General features: G+C 44.9%; 1 protein-coding gene across 3 annotated transcripts in view; it reads left to right on the top strand.

Moving 5' to 3' along the window:
• The window catches only part of ANKRD53 (ankyrin repeat domain 53), a 50,668-nt gene that overhangs the window by 6,313 nt on the left and 25,741 nt on the right, over window positions 1–18,614 (top strand). Inside the window, exons 2-3 of one of the 3 annotated variants that reach the window (XM_033953319.1) lie at window positions 1,126–1,270; window positions 12,842–13,041. In XM_033953319.1, the coding sequence (XP_033809210.1) occupies window positions 1,136–1,270; window positions 12,842–13,041 (335 nt within the window). In that variant the 5' untranslated portion in view covers window positions 1,126–1,135. Of the gene's footprint in view, window positions 1–1,125; window positions 1,271–3,493; window positions 3,577–8,498; window positions 8,623–12,841; window positions 13,042–18,614 lie in introns of those variants that run through there. The other 2 variants (XM_033953328.1, XM_033953335.1) reach the window with 2 other exon arrangements.

The following is an 18,614-nucleotide window of genomic DNA, read 5'->3' as shown; positions in this document are numbered from 1 at the left end:
GGGGGCCCGATGAAGGAGGGCATCGACATTGTTTTTTTCTAAATGGTGATGGGCCCCTCCAGCATCGATCGCCAATGCGGGCCCTCCCCCGATCGGCAAAGCGGGCCCCACCCCGATCAGCAACACGGCCCCTCCATCGACGGAAAGTAAGACAAGCAAGCAACGTGGGTAAGAAAGGCAACGGGAACTGTAATTGTGCAAGCGGTGCTGCTTGCCCAAAGCTTCCCTCTGATGCAGCTTCCTGTTTCCGCCTGGGCGCATAGTGGGGTGGGCCAGGGCAGGGGGCCCAGTGTACTTGGGTGCCTAGGGGCCCTCGATGAATTAATCCTACCCTGCCCATTGCCCCAGGTATATTAGATAAGATAGAGTATGAGCCCACCAGGACAGATAGGGAAGAATGCTTGAGTACCTGAATGTAAACCACTTAGGCTATAAGTGGTATATAAATACTAATAATAAATAAATAAATTTAAGACATACCCTTACAGAATGGTCTCAAACACGCGGCCCAGGGGCCACATGCGGCCCGCCAGGTACTATTTTGAGGCCCTTGGTATGTTTATCATAATCACAAAATTAAAATTAAACAGTTTCTTGATCATATGTCTCTTTAGCTATAAATGACAATATTATTATTAAGACTTAGCCAAAAGGAAAGATTTATAAACTACAAAGAGTTTTACCTCATGCAAAATGGTCATTTCTTTAATAAGACATTAACTATTTTTTTCTGCGGCCCTCCAAGTACCTACAAATACAAAATGTGGCCCTGCAAAGAGTTTGAGTTTGAAACCACCGCTCTAACCTGTAAAAGTGCTGGAATTCTATGTATTTAAGCATTCCACTGGCATGTAAATGTGGGCCCCCAGTAAAGAATTACCTTTTTGTTGCACAAACCATGGCTGCACTATGGGCAAACAGTGAGCTGCTGTAAAAAATGCTGCTCTGAACACACCACAAATTGGGAGGAAGCCAGCAGCTCCGTTTTCTTATACTGTACTTAATTTTAGCTTTCTTTTTTGAACTTCTAATTTTGAATAAGTGCAAAAGCTAAGTTTTTATTCCCGTTTAGTACATTCACAAGAGAACGAGTGACATTTGACTATTTCTTTGCTATTTCTATAGATTTGGAAGAATGCCACTAAGTGAGGTAGCTCTGCAGATGGAATATATGGAATTTGATCAAATGGTGGCAGCGGCTACTGGCAACGTGGCTTGGCTCCATTACATTCTGCTAAACCCAGAAGAAATTAACAGAGCTGACATGCAGGTAAAACCCATATTTTAGATCTATGTGCCTTGTACAAAGTCTTCTCATATTATTTCCTCTAGTTGACACTGGGGAGCTGTGCACAGTTTCCAATAGACTTATAATAGTATCAACTGAAATATAGGATGGAAACGTACTTAAGTGTCCAGGAAATGATACAAAGATCAATGAAAAAGGTGGATCACTCAATTGTTACATATAATGTAAATTCTAAAACAGAGGAGAAAAGACCTCAAAAAACCCCTGGAATATGATCAAACAGACCATAGCCAATTGGGGTTGGTTTTCATCACCGGTCAAAAACCCCTGTATAGTGTTTTTATGTGATTTTAATTCTTTATCTAATATATAATTTTTTTAAAAAAAATTTTTAAATTTGCAACAAAACTTTATCATTTATCAAAAATTGTTATATCAGAATCTCTCTTCATTTCAATTGAGCATAATGAACCAGCAGCTCTAAATAAATTTCAAAATAAATCAAATATATAGCTTATAGATGTCAAGCACATGTGAGCAATTTGACAAATTATTGTATACCAGCACTATCCAAGCTCTATTGTTACCCCCGAAGAAACCCGTTAGAGCAAAACGGATGGGACCTCCATCGGGTCACTAAGATAAGTGCTTGACATCTATAAGCTATATATTTGATTTATTTTGAAATTTATTTAGAGCCGCTGGTTCATTATGCTCAATTGAAATGAAGAGAGATTCTGATATAACAATTTTTGATAAATTATAAAGTTTTGTGGCAAATTTAAAAAATTTTTTTTAAAAAATTATATATTAGATAAAGAATTAAAATCACATAAAAACACTATACAGGGGTTTTTGACCGGTGATGAAAACCAACCCCAATTGGCTATGGTCTGTTTGATCATATTCCAGGGGTTTTTTGAGGTCTTTTCTCCTCTGTTTTAGAATTTACATTATATGTAACAATTGAGTGATCCACCTTTTTCAGTAGACTTATATAACCACAAGGGGTTAATGTTATACCAGTTTGCCTATGTGGAAATGTAGAATAGGCACCTGTGTTCAACCTATTTTATAAAGACACCTAGGTACCTACATAACTTTATAAAATATATGGGGTAAATAGCAGAAATCACAACTAGACCATATGTGCATATACAATCTCAATGTCTGAATGCTTTTTAAAAGCGGAATGGGCCCGATTCTGCAACCGGCACCGGTATCAACCAGCACCTCCAAAACTGGTGCCAGTCGCATGTCAATTGTGTATTGGCGCCGGTTGCAGAATCGCAGCTGGAAATGTAGGCCAGGGTTGTCAAGGTCTACATTTCTGGTGCCTACCTTTGACTCGATCCATGCCTATGGAGGCGCCACTTCTGGCATTAGCTACACCTACCGTGGTGTTAGGAGTCATAAAGTGATATTGTATAAGTTTAAAGTACCTTCATAGGTGCAATTCTGGTGTCATTTTTTTTTAGGCGCCTTGAAATTTATTTTAAAAGCACTTTTAAATGCCATTTTGACTCACCTTAGGCACCAGTAGGTTGCTATTTGTCATGCAATTGTACGCCATCCAAGGTCTGCCATAGAACAATATAATCATAAGTTTAAGTGCATAGGTGCCTATTTTGGAAGTGATATCCATGTTTTAGACATGCATAAGGTGAATGAGGTCTTAGCTGCTAATATTCTTTTCTTTAGTGCCCTTAACACATGTCAGAGGTGCCAATAATTAGTAGCTACATTTATATGTGTAGTGGGCACTATTCTATATGGTAGCACCTAAGAGATATAGGACTAGATTCTATAAATTGTGCCCATATTTGGGTAGCCACACAGAATGAGGGAACACACTTCAACCTAGCAATTATATAAAGCAACTATACTTCCTTTTCAACAGCAGCAGATGAATCCAGAGACTAGTGGGATAATACAGGTGGAGATAGAGAACTGAATAACAGGTAGTCCCATTGGTTGGCACACTCTCTGTTTCCTCAGTATTCTCTATCTCTCAGCAGGGGTAGTCGCTTTTCCAGTAGCTCCTGGATTCTGGCTGGTTGTTTATTCTTCTGTTGAGATTTTTCTCTTCAGTAAGATTGGGGTGATTGGCTGTGCGGTGCCATCTTTGGGAGTTACACCTGGGCCCCCCCAGGTCCCTGCTCCACCCTCCTCTCCTTTGGGATTGAGGCTTTCTTTCCTGGTCTTGTAATTTTTCTTCTTTCCCTCTCCATCTTAAAAAAAAAAAGGGACCAGAGTATTGTTGCTAGTCGGTTCTGTTTCTGTCAGTTCCTCTCTGCAACTACCAGCTTAGACAACAGTCACTTCGGGTAAGAGCTTGTTTTTCTGATTTGGGTGCATGGTGTTAGGTCTGCTGGTCTGCTCGCGAGTATTTAGCTGCCTCGTGGTGTGTGTGAGTTGCCTGCCTGATTGCCTTTGTTCGGCGGTTTGTCCCTGGGAGTTATGGCGGCAGAGGCTGTGAAAAGGTGTTCCCGCTGTGGTAAGCGGAGAACACCTTCGGGCCTCTGTTCGGCGGGCTGCTTCGACGCCGTGGGGGAGGAGGTGCAGGTCGCACCTGAAGTTTCCCGCGCATTTGAGTTCCGGCCTGATTCTCCTGCTCGCGCGGCCGCCGACGTTCCGCTTCAGCGCACTTCGGCGGTTTTGCCGGCGGTCAGCGGTTTGTCGGCTTCTTCTTGTGCGGGGTCGGTTTCTGGGCAAGGGAATGTTTTTCCAGTCGCGGCTCCTGTTAATCAGATGGCTTTTTCCCCGGAGTTTGTGATGTTGCTACATCAGGCTTTTTTGCTGCAAAACTCACAGCCTGCGCTGCCACAGGAGAATTCTATTGCCCTGTCTCCGGTACTGCCTGCCAGTGGACCTCCTTTGGTGGCTCAAGCGGCAAAGCGGCGCAGAGTGGCGGCTATGGACGGGGATGACCCTTCGTCCGGCTCAGCCTTGTCGCTGGATCTTCCAGAAGTTTTGGAGGACGGGGAAGTTGCGGATTTAGAGCTTGAGGATGCGCTGTCTAGGGAAGTAGATAATCCTACAGCGCTCTGTCTATTTCATAGAGAGGAATTGCCAGCTTTTATTTCTAAGGCGCTCCAGGGCCTTCATATCTCACAGCCGGATCTGCAGGCGGCGGGCTCGGCTAATCCTCTCATGGCTGGCACGAAAAAGCCTGCTAAGGCTTTCCCTGTCCATGAAGCGATGCACGAGCTGATTTCGGCTCAGTGGGTCACTCCGGAGGCTGGTCTCCGCGTGGCACGGGCTATGCACCAGTTGTATCCCATTTCGCAGGACAAGCTGGACAAGTTTACGAACCCAAAGGTGGACGCTTTGGTAGCAGCGGTTACTAAAAAGACTACTTTGCCGGTCAAGGGCGGTATAGCGCTCAAAGACATCCAGGATAGGAAGATTGAATCTTCTCTTAAGATGTCCTTTGATGTCGCGGCAGTTACCTTGCAGGCGGCGGTGTGTGGTTCCTATGTGGCACGAGCCTGTCTGCAGTGGGCGCAAGATATGGCGGATAAAATGATGGAGTCGGGGGTTTCTGTTCCGGCCGACTTCCCGGATTTGGAGATGGGTCTTGCGTATGTGGCGGATGCACTCTATGATATTATTCACGTTTCGGCTAAGCAAATGTCTCTTTCTGTGGTGTCTCGGAGATCCTTGTGGCTCCGTCACTGGGTGGCGGATGCGGCTTCCAAGCTTCGCCTGGTGAGACTTCCATTTAAGGGTCGTTTGTTATTTGGGGATGATTTGGATAGGTTGGTGAAGGATTTTGGTGATTCCAAGACCCAGCAATTGCCGGAGGATAAGCCTAGAACTCCATTGAAGTCTTTGGCGGCCAGGAATCGTTTCAGGGATGTTAAACGATATAGGCCAGGGAAGCCATCTTTTCCGCCGGCTTATGGTGCTTCTTTTCCTTCTAGACCTCGGTTTCCGTAAAGGAATTCCTTTCATCCTTCCAAACTCCAGTCCACCCAGCCCGCCCGGACACCGGCAGTGCGTAATCCCCAATGACGGGAGGTCGGCTCTCTCCGTCAGGGCCATTGGGGGTCGGCTGTCTTCCTTTCTGACGGAGTGGGCCAAAATCACATCCGATTAGTGGATTTTGGACGTTATTCGAGACGGTTACAAGTTAGAATTTTCCTCTCCCGTCGCAGATTCTTTCTTGGTCTCCCCTTGTTCTGGGGCCAAAAGAGATTCGGTACGGAGCACTCTTCAGGTCCTTGTGGAAATTAGGGCCGTCGTGCCAGTGCCTCCGGCGGAGAAGGGACAGGGTCGATACTCCATTTACTTCGTTGTGCCCAAAAAGGGGGGCTTGGTCAGACCGGTCTTGGATCTCAAGAGGGTCAACCGATTCCTTCGGGTCCAGCATTTCAGGATGGAAACGGTGCGGTCGGTGATAGCGGCTGTTCAACCGGGGGAATTCCTTACGGCTCTCGACCTCCACGAGGCTTATCTGCACATTCCCATCTGGCCGCCGCATCAGAAATTTCTTCGTTTTGCGATCCTGGGCCAGCACTATCAGTTTCGGGCCCTGCCGTTTGGCCTCGCCACGGCTCCGCGGACATTCTCCAAGGTCATGGTGGTGGTGGCAGCCTTCCTTTGCCAGGAAGGGATTCGGGTGCATCCTTACTTGGACGACTGGTTGATCAGAGCGTCTTCCAGGCAGGACAGTTTGGCAGCTACCCGCAGGGTGATCTCCCTTCTTCAATCCTTAGGGTGGGTCATCAATTTTCCAAAGAGTTCCCTTCTCCCGTCTCAGTCGTTGGAACACCTGGGAGTGCTGTTCGACACGACGGTAGGGAAAGTGTTTCTTCCCAAAGACCGGGGGGAGAAGTTGCATTCTCAGGTTCGCATGCTTCTCCGGTCGTCCAGACCGAGAGTGTGGGATTATGTTCAGGTTCTGGGCTCCATGGTGGCCACGCTGGAAGTTGTGCCTTGGGCGCGCTTTCACATGAGACCGCTGCAGCAGTCTCTGCTCTCTCGATGGTCCCTGGTGTCTCAGGACTACACTCGTCGTCTGCAGTGGACGCCGCAGGCATCCTCCAGCATGGCTTGGTGGCTCAGCGATTTCAATCTGTTCAGGGGCATGCCTTTGGCGACTCCGGCGTGGATGATAGTTACCACGGATGCCAGTCTCTTGGGTTGGGGAGCTCTCTGCCTTCAATCCTCAGCGCAGGGAGTCTGGTCTCCGGAGGAGGCTCAGTGGCCCATCAATCTTCTGGAACTGAGAGCGGCCAGGCTCGCGCTCCAAGCGTTCCTGCCCATGATTCGGGACCGCCCGACGAGGGTTTTTTCAGACAGTGTCACGGCGGTGACGTACATCAACAAGCAAGGCGGTACTCGAAGTCTTCAGCTGGCAAACGAAGCGCTCCTGCTCCTTCAGTGGGCAGAACTTCATCTTCCTCTGCTGTCAGCGGCTCACATTGCGGGTCAGGAAAATGTTCAGGCGGACTTCCTGAGCAGAAATCTTCTGGATCTCGGAGAATGGGAGCTCTCCGATCAGGCGTTCGCCCTCATAGTACAAAGGTGGGGTCTCCCGGACATGAACCTCATGGCCTCGTCAAGCAATGCAAAGCTTCCTTGCTTCTTCAGCAGACGCCGGGAACAGGCGTCGGAAGGAATAGACGTGCTGACTCTTGCTTGGCCTCTGGGTTCTCTGCTGTACGTGTTTCCTCCATGGCCGATGATAGGTCGGGTGTTACATCGCATCTCTCAGTTTTCGGGCACGGTGATCCTGGTGGCTCCGGATTGGCTGCGTCGTCCGTGGTATGTGGACCTGATGCTTCTGTCTGCGGGCAATCGGTTGTTGTTTCCGGTGACTCCGGACTTGCTCTCTCAGGGCCCGATCCTGATGGAAAATCCGTCCCACTTTGGTCTTACGGCCTGGCTCTTGAAAGGTCGCGGCTGAGGCGTAAGGGTTATTCCGAACAGGTTATTTCGACTCTGCTGTGGGCAAAAAAGAGATCCACCTCTGCCTCTTATGCTCGTGTCTGGCGAGTTTTCGATTCTTGGTGTGCGGCTCAGGGTCGGTCGCCCTTCCAGGCTTCTCTCTCTACCATTCTTTCCTTTCTTCAAGAGGGGGTGACCAAGGGTTTGGCTTCTAATTCTCTCAAAGTTCAGGTGGCCGCTATTGCTTGCTATAGGGGCCGGTTGTCTGGTTCTTCCCTTGCATCCCAACCGGATATCATTCGCTTTCTCAAAGGGGTTCAGCATATTCGGCCTCCCGTTAAGAAGGTCTGTCCGGAGTGGAGTCTGAAGGTGGTCCTTGGGGAGTTGCAAAAGCCACCATTTGAACCTCTGACGAGCGCTACTCTAAAAGATGTCACGTTGAAAGTGGTTTTTCTGGTTGCTCTGGCTTCAGCCAGGCGAGTGTCCGAGTTGCAGGCGCTATCTTGCAGAGATCCTTTTTTGAGAATTTCGAGTTCCGGTGTGTCGGTTAGGACTGTTCCTTCATTTCTTCCGAAGATTGTCTCCCCTTTTCATGTGAACCAGTCTCTCTTCCTTCCGGCTTTCCGGAAGGAGGACTGGGGGGAACGTTTCTCTTCTCTGTGTTTGCTGGATGTTCGTAGGATTCTCTTACATTACCTCCAGATTACTAATGATTTTCGTCGTTCCGATCACCTATTTGTGTTGTTCGCAGGCCGCAACAAGGGTATGGCAGCGTCCAAGGCTTCTATCGCTCGTTGGGTCCGGGAGGCCATTGCGTCTGCTTACTTAACGTCAGGTAAGCGGTTGCCAGACAAGCTCCGTGCTCATTCCACTAGGGCAATGTCTACCTCTTGGGTGGAGTCCAGGGGGTTTTCTTTGGAGGAGATTTGTCGTGCAGCTACTTGGTCTTCTCGGAATACGTTTTCGAAACATTATCGTTTGGATGTGGCGGTTCGTGCGGAATCTGCCTTTGGGGCTTCGGTTATTGCGGAGGCGGCGTTCGCTTCCCACCCGACTTGAGGACTGCTTTGCTACATCCCACTAGTCTCTGGATTCATCTGCTGCTGTTGAAAAGGAAGGAAAAATTATGTTCTTACCTGTTAATTTTCTTTCCTTTAGACGCAGCAGATGAATCCAGAGTCCCACCCTGGTTCTTTGCTGGTTCTTTGCTCACTGTGTGTTGGTTGCGGGTTTTCCGCGGTTTGTTTGAGTTGGTAGTTGTGTTCTCATTACTGTTTGTGATATTGGTTGTTGGAAAGAAGTTTTTTACGTATGGGCCTTGTTTCTGGTTCCGGATGCTTGGGCAAGGAGCAATACTGAGGAAACAGAGAGTGTGCCAACCAATGGGACTACCTGTTATTCAGTTCTCTATCTCCACCTGTATTATCCCACTAGTCTCTGGATTGATCTGCTGCGTCTAAAGGAAAGAAAATTAACAGGTAAGAACATAATTTTTCCTTCTCCCTCCATATTTGTGGGGGTTAGGGGCAGAGCCGGCCTGGGAATATGGAAGAACTGCAAATAGCTGTAGGGCGGACTCTGACCCATCCCCACCTCTCTCCTGCCTCCCGGACCTGTTCACTGTACTTACTTTTTAAAGCCTGGTGGTCAAGCGGTGAAGCAGAGCAGGAGTGATCTTCCTATGCTCCTGCCTCGTGCAGAGCCGGAAACAACAATGGCTGCCTTGAGTTCCCGCGAAACCATAGGAACTTATGGCAGTCATTTTTGTTCCCAATGCCTATTATTGGTGCTAATTGGCTTAGTATTTAATTAAGTTGCATTTGTAAATTGGGCAAGCGCCCAAATTTGAGTGAACAATTTTGAGCGCCATATATTGTATAGAATCCAGGGGATAGTGTATAATTGCAAGAAAGGTATACAAGGGTGGAGCATAGGCAGGTCATGTGCTTGTTACCAAGGATACACATAACTTAGAGAATACTATTACAGTAGTTATGCTCATTGCATGGTGCACTTAGGTGTGCCACCTTACACCAGACATTGACCTAGCATAAATGGTCATTCCTAAATTTTGGCACACCAGTGCAGCTTTACACTATTATTTGAAAAAGTCTTAGATTTGCCTAGACGCTGTTATAGAATTACCCCTAAGCATCTAGAAAATCCAAAATCTTGAGAAAGTCCTGTGAATATACAAGTTGTTAAAAGATTCCAATCACCTATTTCCGTCTACCATTCAGTGTGGCTGAATTTTAGATTGTTTGGTTTCCTGAGGCAGGAGCACGAAACGTGTTCATGTTGGAACCAAGGAACCTAGCTTTAAGTTAAGAAATTTTGAATTTTTTAAAATTCTTTTGAATGATTTATAGTTTATTTGGCACTAAGTTATGCATAAAAGTATGAAAGATCTAGCAATGATTGGGTGGTGAGGTGGTATAGGGGGATTTTCCTTCCAAAAAAAACCCTTCTTGTCTCTGAGCTGATATATACATATGTATAGCATCTCTTGAACAACTATTTAAGTGAAACTAGGGATAGTGTTCTCTTTTTACATACATCCATCTCTAGAGCATTAACTTTTAACATTCAACTTTCTTCCATTTATCTCCTTTCTTCTCAAAATCTACTTTTCCGTGCCTTCCCTTCCCATCTATCCATGTGTACCATCTCCTCCCTCTTTCTTCTCCCCTACTCCCATCTATCCATAAGAAGCATTTCTTATCTCTTCCCTCTCACACCCATTGCTGTGCACTATCTCCTCCCTCTGTCTCCCCTTCCCCTCCATCCCTATGCACCATCTCATTTCTCTCCCATGGTCAGACATCTCTGTCTTCCCTCTTCCCCCCTCATATGGTCTGGAATCTTTTGCCTCTCCTTCCCATAGTCTGGAATCTCTCTCCTCTCCCATGGACTGGCATCTCTCTCTCTCCTTCCCTCCCTCTTCCCGAGGTCTAACATCTCTCTCCTCTCCTTTCTGCGGCCTGGCATCTCTTTCTCCCCTCCTTCCATTCTGTGGTCTGGCATCTCTCTCTCTCTCCTTCCCATTCCAGTGGTCTGACATCTCTCCCTTCTTTGGGTCATCTCTCCTCCCTCCCAGTGTAACATTTCTCCCTCCCTCCTCTCTACCACTATTATGTCCAACAATTCTATCTCTTTCTTCCTTTCCCCATATACATCATCTCTCTTTCCCTCTCACGCCACACACTTATGTCCAACAATTCTCCGTTCCTATTCCCTCCTCCACTGGCAGCATTTATTTCTCTCACTTCTTACTACTCTACCTGTCCAGCATCTCTCTTTTCCTCCTTTCCTACCCCCCCCAGCCTGTACATTTGTCCTTCCCAACCCTCTCCCAGTACATGCAGTATCTGTCTTTCCCAACTCCCTGAGCATCTGTCCTCTCTGCTTTCCCAACACCTTACACCCTGCACCCAGCCTCTTCCTGCCAGGCTCTTCATCCAGCCCCGCTTCCTTCCTTCCTTCCTCCCTCCCTTGTCAGACTCTGCACCCAGCTCCCCTTTCTCCCAGGCTCTGCAGTGCACTCTGCCCCATCCTCTTACCTCCTCCCGGTCGATGGCAGCTGATTTCTTCTGCCACTTAGTGGCAACCAGCAGGAGCGTGCTTTGCTGCTGCCTGCTCAGCACTCAGTAGCTTCTTTGATGGGCTCCCGCAAATTCTCACAATTCGCGAGACGTCGCAGGAGCCAATCAAAGATGCTGCTGAGCACCGAGCAGGCAATGGCAAAGCGTGCTCCTGCTGGTTGCCACTAAGCGGCAGAAGAAAATAGCTGTCACCGACTGGGTTAACAACGGGCAGAAGTGTGGAAAGCTCACTCCTGCCTGCTGCTTCCCTGGACCACCAGGGATCATATTTTTGGGGAGGCCATGGCCCCCATGGCCCCCTTACAGTTCCAGTGCCTATGTGTCTAATGCATTCTTAACTGTGTAGTAGGATACAGGTAGGCTTCTAAAGCTTTCCAGGATCTATAATAGAGTAGCCTTCTCTTTTTGCTTTGATATTTGGTCAGTCTGATTTAGCCTACAAGCTTTACTTTGATGTTCATACTCTTTAGTGTTTCTAACCTTGCAGCAATGTGAACTATAGCTCCATTTTCACCTCCACCTATTCCCCTTTTCCATCTGTCCTGCAGTCAAAATATCCCAAGTGTCAGGCAGCCAATACACCAATGGGGTCCTCTTCTGGTGGAGGAGGAAAAAGATGAAGGAGGGGGAGGGGGAGAAGGACATGATGGCTTGACAGAGAACATCGAAGGAGGAGATAGTTCATTGGAATGTACTAGAGTGGCCAGTAACAGAGGGCTATATATGCCCTTGTGAGACAAGAGAAGCACCCTCATAGTTTTGGTTGGTCAGGAATATACGAGGGTGAATAAAAAATTAAAGGTAATTGTTAAATTATGTGATAAGCAGAGCAGAGCTAGCAAAATGCAACATATGTACTCATACATTGTCTGTTGGATAGTTCATCAACGCACAGCGTAGCACTCAGCCTTTAGTCATGTGGCAGCCATGAGGTGAGAAACATGGACACTCCATTGCAGGATTGCACCACTGAAGAGCAATGTGCAGTAGTGAGCTTTCTTTGGGCAGAGGGAGTGAAACCTGGGGAAATTCACTGTCAGATATTGACTCAGTATGGACACAGCACCATGAATCAACAAAAGTTTTATGAGTGGGTAAAATGGTTTATAGCAGGAAGAACAGGTGTAACTGATGATGGTCATTCTGGTCACCCATCAACAAGTGCACATTGATGGGGCAGATGCCTTGATTAGAGAAGACCAACAGATAACGGTGTCTTAATTGGTTGTAAATTTGGATATCAGCTATTGATCTGCATTTACCATAATGCATGATGACTTGGGATACAGGAAAGTCTGCACAGCATAGGTTCCAAAACAGCTTACTGATCTGCACAAGCAACTGTATATGAAGGTTATGACTCAGTTCCTGAGACAGCATGAAGAAGATCCAAGTATTCTAGAGAGAATTTTCACCGGTGACGAGACATGGGTGCATCACTGCGACCCAGAGAGCAAAAGACAAAGTATGATCAAGTAATGGAAGCGGTGCTCACCTGGCTTTTGGAACAGCCAAAAAACTTCTTTTCTGCAGGAATGCAGAAGCTAGTTGAATGATACAACAAATGTGTCGTCTTACACGGGGACTATGTGAAAATGTGATATGTTCAATTGTTCACAGTTACTTCTATTAAAGCCATTAAATGTATATTGCCTTTACGTTTTGATTTACCCTCGTACTTATCTATACATGTAGCTGGGAACAGATGGAGTTTTCTCTGCCTCAAGCAAAAACACTTCCCTTCTGACCTTAAAGGCTTAATTTGGAACTTTCAGTAGAAGGCCAACACCTTAATTCATATGAGCTGAGATAGAGTAGATATTTGTTCAGCAACAGGTCTATGCAAATAGATTTGATTTTCCTTTCTGTTGTAAATACTTACAGTTATTCTATTATACGGATATGTGGAAGCCTGCTGTGTGGAGTGTCTTTTACATAAACTCTTGTTTTCTGCCATTTAAGATCATTTCAGCATCTACAAGAGCCCTTACATGAGATCCATATCGTCATTGTTTCTGTACCTGAGTTAGGGGGTAGATATATGAACATATAAGTATAATTTATTTATCATAAAATTTTCTCTTTTATTTGATAGGGGTTCAGAGCCATTCATTTTGCAGCTTATCATGGCAAGCTTGACTGTCTAAAAGTGCTTGTTGAAAACTACTATGGTAATGTGAACTCAATGAGCAAAGCCGGTTGGAGGCCTATTCATCTTGCTTTGAACAATAAGAACAGAAACCTGGCTTTGAACACCGTGCGCTATCTCATTGATAATGGTGCAAAGGTCAATGTGTGAGTAATGTCTTAGAAAATTGTTTGGAATATTGTGGTCGTGGTTTGTGCTGACATCATGCAAATGTACTGTACTGTACTAGTCTGCTGGAAATAAAAATGATGAAAGAAAACCAATAAATTAGGTAGAGGTCATCAGCTTGCTAACAAATGTTCTAATATGCTGTTACTGAAGTCCTTTGGGTTATGTCTTACTGCTGTAGCACTGAATTAATCATAGCCTTTCTCTGAGGTTTAACCAGTCGGCAAACAGCATATTCCTACATGAATGACTCTGTGAAGATAATTATGTGGAGGGAAGTTTACAAAGCTATTGAACTATGCAAAATTTCTCTGCCGAAAGTGCATACTTTGAGTTCAGTTCAAAAATAAAGTATTCCATGCATACACTTATCTGCAAGTACTGTACATTCAATAAAAATATTTACATATTTTGTAACCGCATGGACTATTGGAAACACTTATTTCTGGTAATCTTAGAATGCCATTTTAGGCTAAATGTACTTCTTGAAGGGAAAATGATATGAAGGGGAATAGTTACTAACATGTGCTATTGTTTATGTGTTATTTTACCACAGGTCTCATTTTATGCAGTGAGAGTTAGTAAAATAACATGTCTTAACAGTAACCCACATTATTAGTGACACTTCTAAGACTAACTTTGAGCAATCCTAGTTCTTGTTCTAGTCTAGTATTTAAGCTGTAGGCTTACTCCATAGGACGCACCCTTCCATAGGAGGAAAAACCAAAGAAAAAACTTCTGACCACCGCCCTGCCCTGTACCCTGTCCCCCATCTGGTGGTCTAGTGGTAGGTTGGGACAGGGTACAAGGCAGGTCTAGTGGTAGGCAACCCCCCTCCCAGCTCCCTTGGGCATGTCTAGTGGTAGGCAGCCCCCCGTACCAGACATAGCAAGGCCATGTAGATGGCCCTGGTCACCGCCTGGACATCTTTATATGTGTCTTCCTCAGGCACCCCCCCTCCCCCGATCCTCAAATTGTACCTTCTGGAGCGATTCTCCAGGTCTTCAGTCTTGTCCCACAGAGCTTTCTCACTCTGGTGTGTAGAGTCCAGTTGTTGTACTGCACCTCATCTAGCCAAGTCTCCACCATCTCATGTCTGTTCCGCAGGACTGCTATCTCAGATCAGAGACTACTTGCTTTAAGTCAGAGTGCATCGAGTGCAACTCCTTTCATCTCTTGCATCAGCCCCCAACAGAGCACTCCACGTTTTGATCTGCGGCTTCCTCGTGTTTTTCTATTGGCGTCGCTTCTGCTACCACACTGCATCTAGACCCCACCCTTTTACTAAACTGCGCGTTTTTTATCGCCGGGAGCCGCGCTGAATGCTGCATGCTGCTCCCGATGCTCATAGAGCTCCTATGAGCATCGGGAGCAGCACTTAGCATTTAGCGCGGCTCCCGGGAATAAAATCTATTTAGTGCGGTTTAGTAAAGTCTTTTGCACCACCATCTTGGATGCTGTCGCGGGACTCACTGGTGTCTCTCTATCGGCTCCAGCTTCACCACTTGTGTAGCAGTAAGCCTCTAATTTTTGTTGCATTGTCATCGGCACTTTAGCTTACCCGAGCTTTTATGTTCGGGGGAGAAGGTCCAGTTTGCAAATGTTTGCTAGGCCCCTACAGAGCTTCCCTCTTAGGCGACAGCCATCCAGCAAGGGAGGGGCAAGAACAAGGAAAGCTTCTGCCGATACAGCGCTGGAGTAGTAAAAAAAAAAAGGTACCAGGAAATAGAGGGGGGGGGGAGATAGGTGGGTATTCACTCCATAAGACGCATCCTTATTTCCAGCCACTTTTTTGGGGGAAAAAAGTATGTCTTATGGAGCAAAAAAATATGGTAATAAAGACTTTGTTGTACCTTTGACGTGCATCAGAGTGTGTGTTTTAGCTTAAAACCACTTGGTATCCTACATTCAACAAATATGTCACAGAAGACATGAGTAGAGTATACAGTATACATTATTAAATTTTCTTGTTTATTATTTTGAAATGGAGCTTTTTTAATGATCCATTATTAATGAATTTCAACCAAAGTTCAAGTTCATCTTTTTTCTCCACTTTTTTCAGTTTTGTGAGAAGCTTTTATGACAAAGTGCTGTTTTGTAGATGAGCTTCTGAGTTTGAGAACTTTTAGTGGATCAAATTGATAGTTTCAGTAGATTAACAATTTTGGATTTTTTTATATATTCTATTCAAGTCTCCTGTGATATATTTGTTGAGTACTTGAAATCACCCATTATACTGTTTCTACATTGCTAGCTTTCCTAATTTCTGTTACCATTTCTTCATCTGTTCATTGTGGCTTGGTGAATGGTAGTACAGCCGTACCACTATATTCTTTCCCTTCACATATGGAATTTCTATCCATAAGCATTCCATGTTGCTGTTTCCTACAGAATTTTTATTTTGTTTGCTCAATTCCTTCTTTAACATATGAGGTCTGTTCAAAAAGTTCCAGGACAGTTTGAATTGCACATTAAAAGGAAGTTCTTTTGAGATGTGCTAGGTGGTTTTGAGTAGTTTGAAACCTGACAAGTAACCTCCTTTTTTCTTTTTGTTGATATCTGATTTCGTCTGAGTTACAGCAGTTTTTGTGACTGTGTTTCTCGTGATCGGCTATTTTTCATCTGCGACCTCAATGAGCAGCACTACAACATGAAGTTCTGTTTTAAATTGGGTAAGACCTCTACAGAAACTTATGAAATGTTCAAAGTGGTTTATGGGGAACATGTCATGAGTCATGGGAGGTGTTTTGAATGGTATTCATGCTTCAAAAGTGGTTGTGAATCAATAGATGATTTGTGAACTGGAAAACCATCAACATCAACTGATAATGATCATGTTGATCAAGTGAGGGTTGTGCGTGCTAATCAGCAATTAACTGTTAGAGAATTGGCAGAGGAATGCAACATCTCCATTGGTTCATACCACAACATTCTAACAGAGAAGTTTGGGATATCTCATAAAGTTTGTCCCATGGTTGATGAGCAACAACCAGAAGAACAACTGCATCATGATCTGTCAGAATCTTCTTGAGCAGGCAAATGAAAATGAAGTATTTCTTGAAAAAGTGATAACTGGTGATGAGACATGGGTCTACAGTTATGATGTGGATACCAAAGCTCAATCATTTCAATGGTGAACCAAAACATCGCCAAGACCAAAAAAAGCTTGTCAAGTTCAGTCGAACGGCAAGGTGATGTTAACAGGTTTGTTTGTTGTTGTTTTTTTTTAATAGTTGCGGCATTGTTCACTGAATTCCTGCCACAAGGAGAGACTGTCAACCAAAATAACTATCTGAAAGTGTTGAAATGACTCCATTAGAGAATCAGGAGGAAGCGGCCGGAACTTTGGAGGGAGCAGTCATGCTTCCTGCATCACAACAATGTGCCTGCTCATGCCACTATCAAAATTTGTAGATTTTGCACAAAAAATGTGATGACAGTTTTTCCCCAGTCACTTTACTCTCCTGACTTGGCCCCTGCTGACTTCTTGTTTCCTAAACTTAAATCCACGCTGAAAAGAAAGTGATTCGACACCATTGAAGACATAAAGCAAAATTTGATGAAGCAACAACGTATGGCGATTCCTGAAGATGCGTTTAAGGACTGTTTCCAGAAGTGTAAATGATGTTGGGAAAAGGGTATATGTAGGGAAGGGGAGTATTTTGAAGGGTACCCAATGGAATAAGTTGTAAAACTGTTTAATAAATTTTTATAGAATCAGCCCTGGAACTTTTTGAACAGACCTTATATAGTGCAATACTCCCCCCCAATTTGATCCACCCTATCATTGCAATATGATTTGTACCCAAGTCTCTGAGATACATATTATATTTACCTCTTCATTTAGTGCTTTATACTCTAAGTCTCCTATCTTACTTTTCATGCTTCTAATTTTTGTATACAGAAACTTCAATTTGTGTTTTTTCCTTGTATCTACAAGCTGCTTAGAAGTTGACAGGGATAATTTGCAAACTTTACTCTGCTCTCCTCTTAAAGGTTCCTGGCTGGCTTTCATCTTTGTTGAAACCTCTCTATCAGGTTTCCTTAAATGTCCTGTTTAGATAGTATCCTTCAAATATTCCACACTCTGAACCATGCACTCCTGAGCAACTGTTAACTTTCCCACCTTCCCAATTCTCACCAATAGCTTGATGTTATCTCAGTTAAGGTGGAGTCCTTTTTTTGGAATAGGCTCCCTCTTTTCTAGAATGTTGCCCAGTTCCTAACAAATTCAAATCCATGTACCATCATCTCAGTCAGACATTGAGACTTTGGAGCCCTGCTGCTCTCTTGGTCTTGCACATGGAAAGAGGAACATTTCTGAAAAATCTATCCTGGAGGATCTGCATTTCAATTTTCTACCTAAGAGCCTAAATTTGACTTCAAGAACCTAACTCCCATATTTTCCTATGTCGTTGTACCCACACATACCAAGACATCCATCTTCTCCTCAGCACTATGTAAAATCTTATCTAGGTAATGTCTGAGGTCCACTGTCTTTGAACTAGACAGACAAATAACCAAGTGATCCTTATGTCCCCCAGGAACCCAGCTATCTACATTCTACATGATTGAATCACTAAGACTCGTAAATCAACTAATTCTAATTCTTTCCTCCTGGGCAAAAGCCTCTGGAGACACTTTCTTGGTATGAGAGGATATTGCTTCCTCTGGAGGACAAATACTGATGTTTTCTTAAGACCATAAGAATAGCCATCCTGGATCAAACCAATGGTCCATCTAGCCTACTCATTGATACACTGTCCTCACTTAGGTTTCAGGGATCTGTTATTTCTTGGTTTTCTTATTATTTTTCCCTTTTAGTGCATGTCTAGTGGATCCTCCTCTGCTGCTATATTGCTATTGGTCAGTGTATCGCAGAGTTCTGTCTTGGGACCTCTTCTTTTTTCCATCTACACTTATTCCCTTTGTGCTCTGATCTCATCCGATTGCTTTCAGTATCATCTCTATGCTGATGACTCACAGATTTGCATCTCTACACCTGACATGTATACAGGAATTCAGGCCTGAGTCTCAGCCTGCCTGCCCAATATTGCTGCTTGGCTGTCTCACCATCATTTAAAACTAAACATGGCCAAGACTGAGCTTTTTATCTTTCCTCCTAAACCTGCCTCTCCTCTTTCCCCATTTTCTGTTCCTGTGGATAACACTCTTATCCTCTCTGTCTTGTCAGCTCACAATCTCTGGGTCATCTTTGACTCATCTTTTTCCTTCTCTGCACAAATCCAACAGACCGCTAAAGCCTTTCATTTATTTCTCTATAATTTCGCCAAAATCTGACATTTCCAGTCTGATCACACTATGAAAACCCTTATCCAGTGGTGTACCAAGGGGGAGGACCGCCCCGGGTGCACGCTCCAAGGGGTGCACAGCTGGCAACCCTCCCTCTTCTGCTGCTGCTGCTTTCCTTAACCAGCAGCAGTGGCAATAAACTTCAAATCAGGCGTGTCCATGGCCCAGCTTGTGCTCCCTCCGGCGGGTGTTTAGTTTCTGGTTGGCTCCCCTGCAGCAGTTTTTCCGCTCAAAGCCG

The sequence above is a fragment of the Geotrypetes seraphini genome, chromosome 1 (assembly GCF_902459505.1).
Source record: "Geotrypetes seraphini chromosome 1, aGeoSer1.1, whole genome shotgun sequence".
NCBI lineage: Eukaryota > Metazoa > Chordata > Amphibia > Gymnophiona > Dermophiidae > Geotrypetes > Geotrypetes seraphini.
This window is presented reverse-complemented; position numbering and strand designations above follow the sequence as displayed.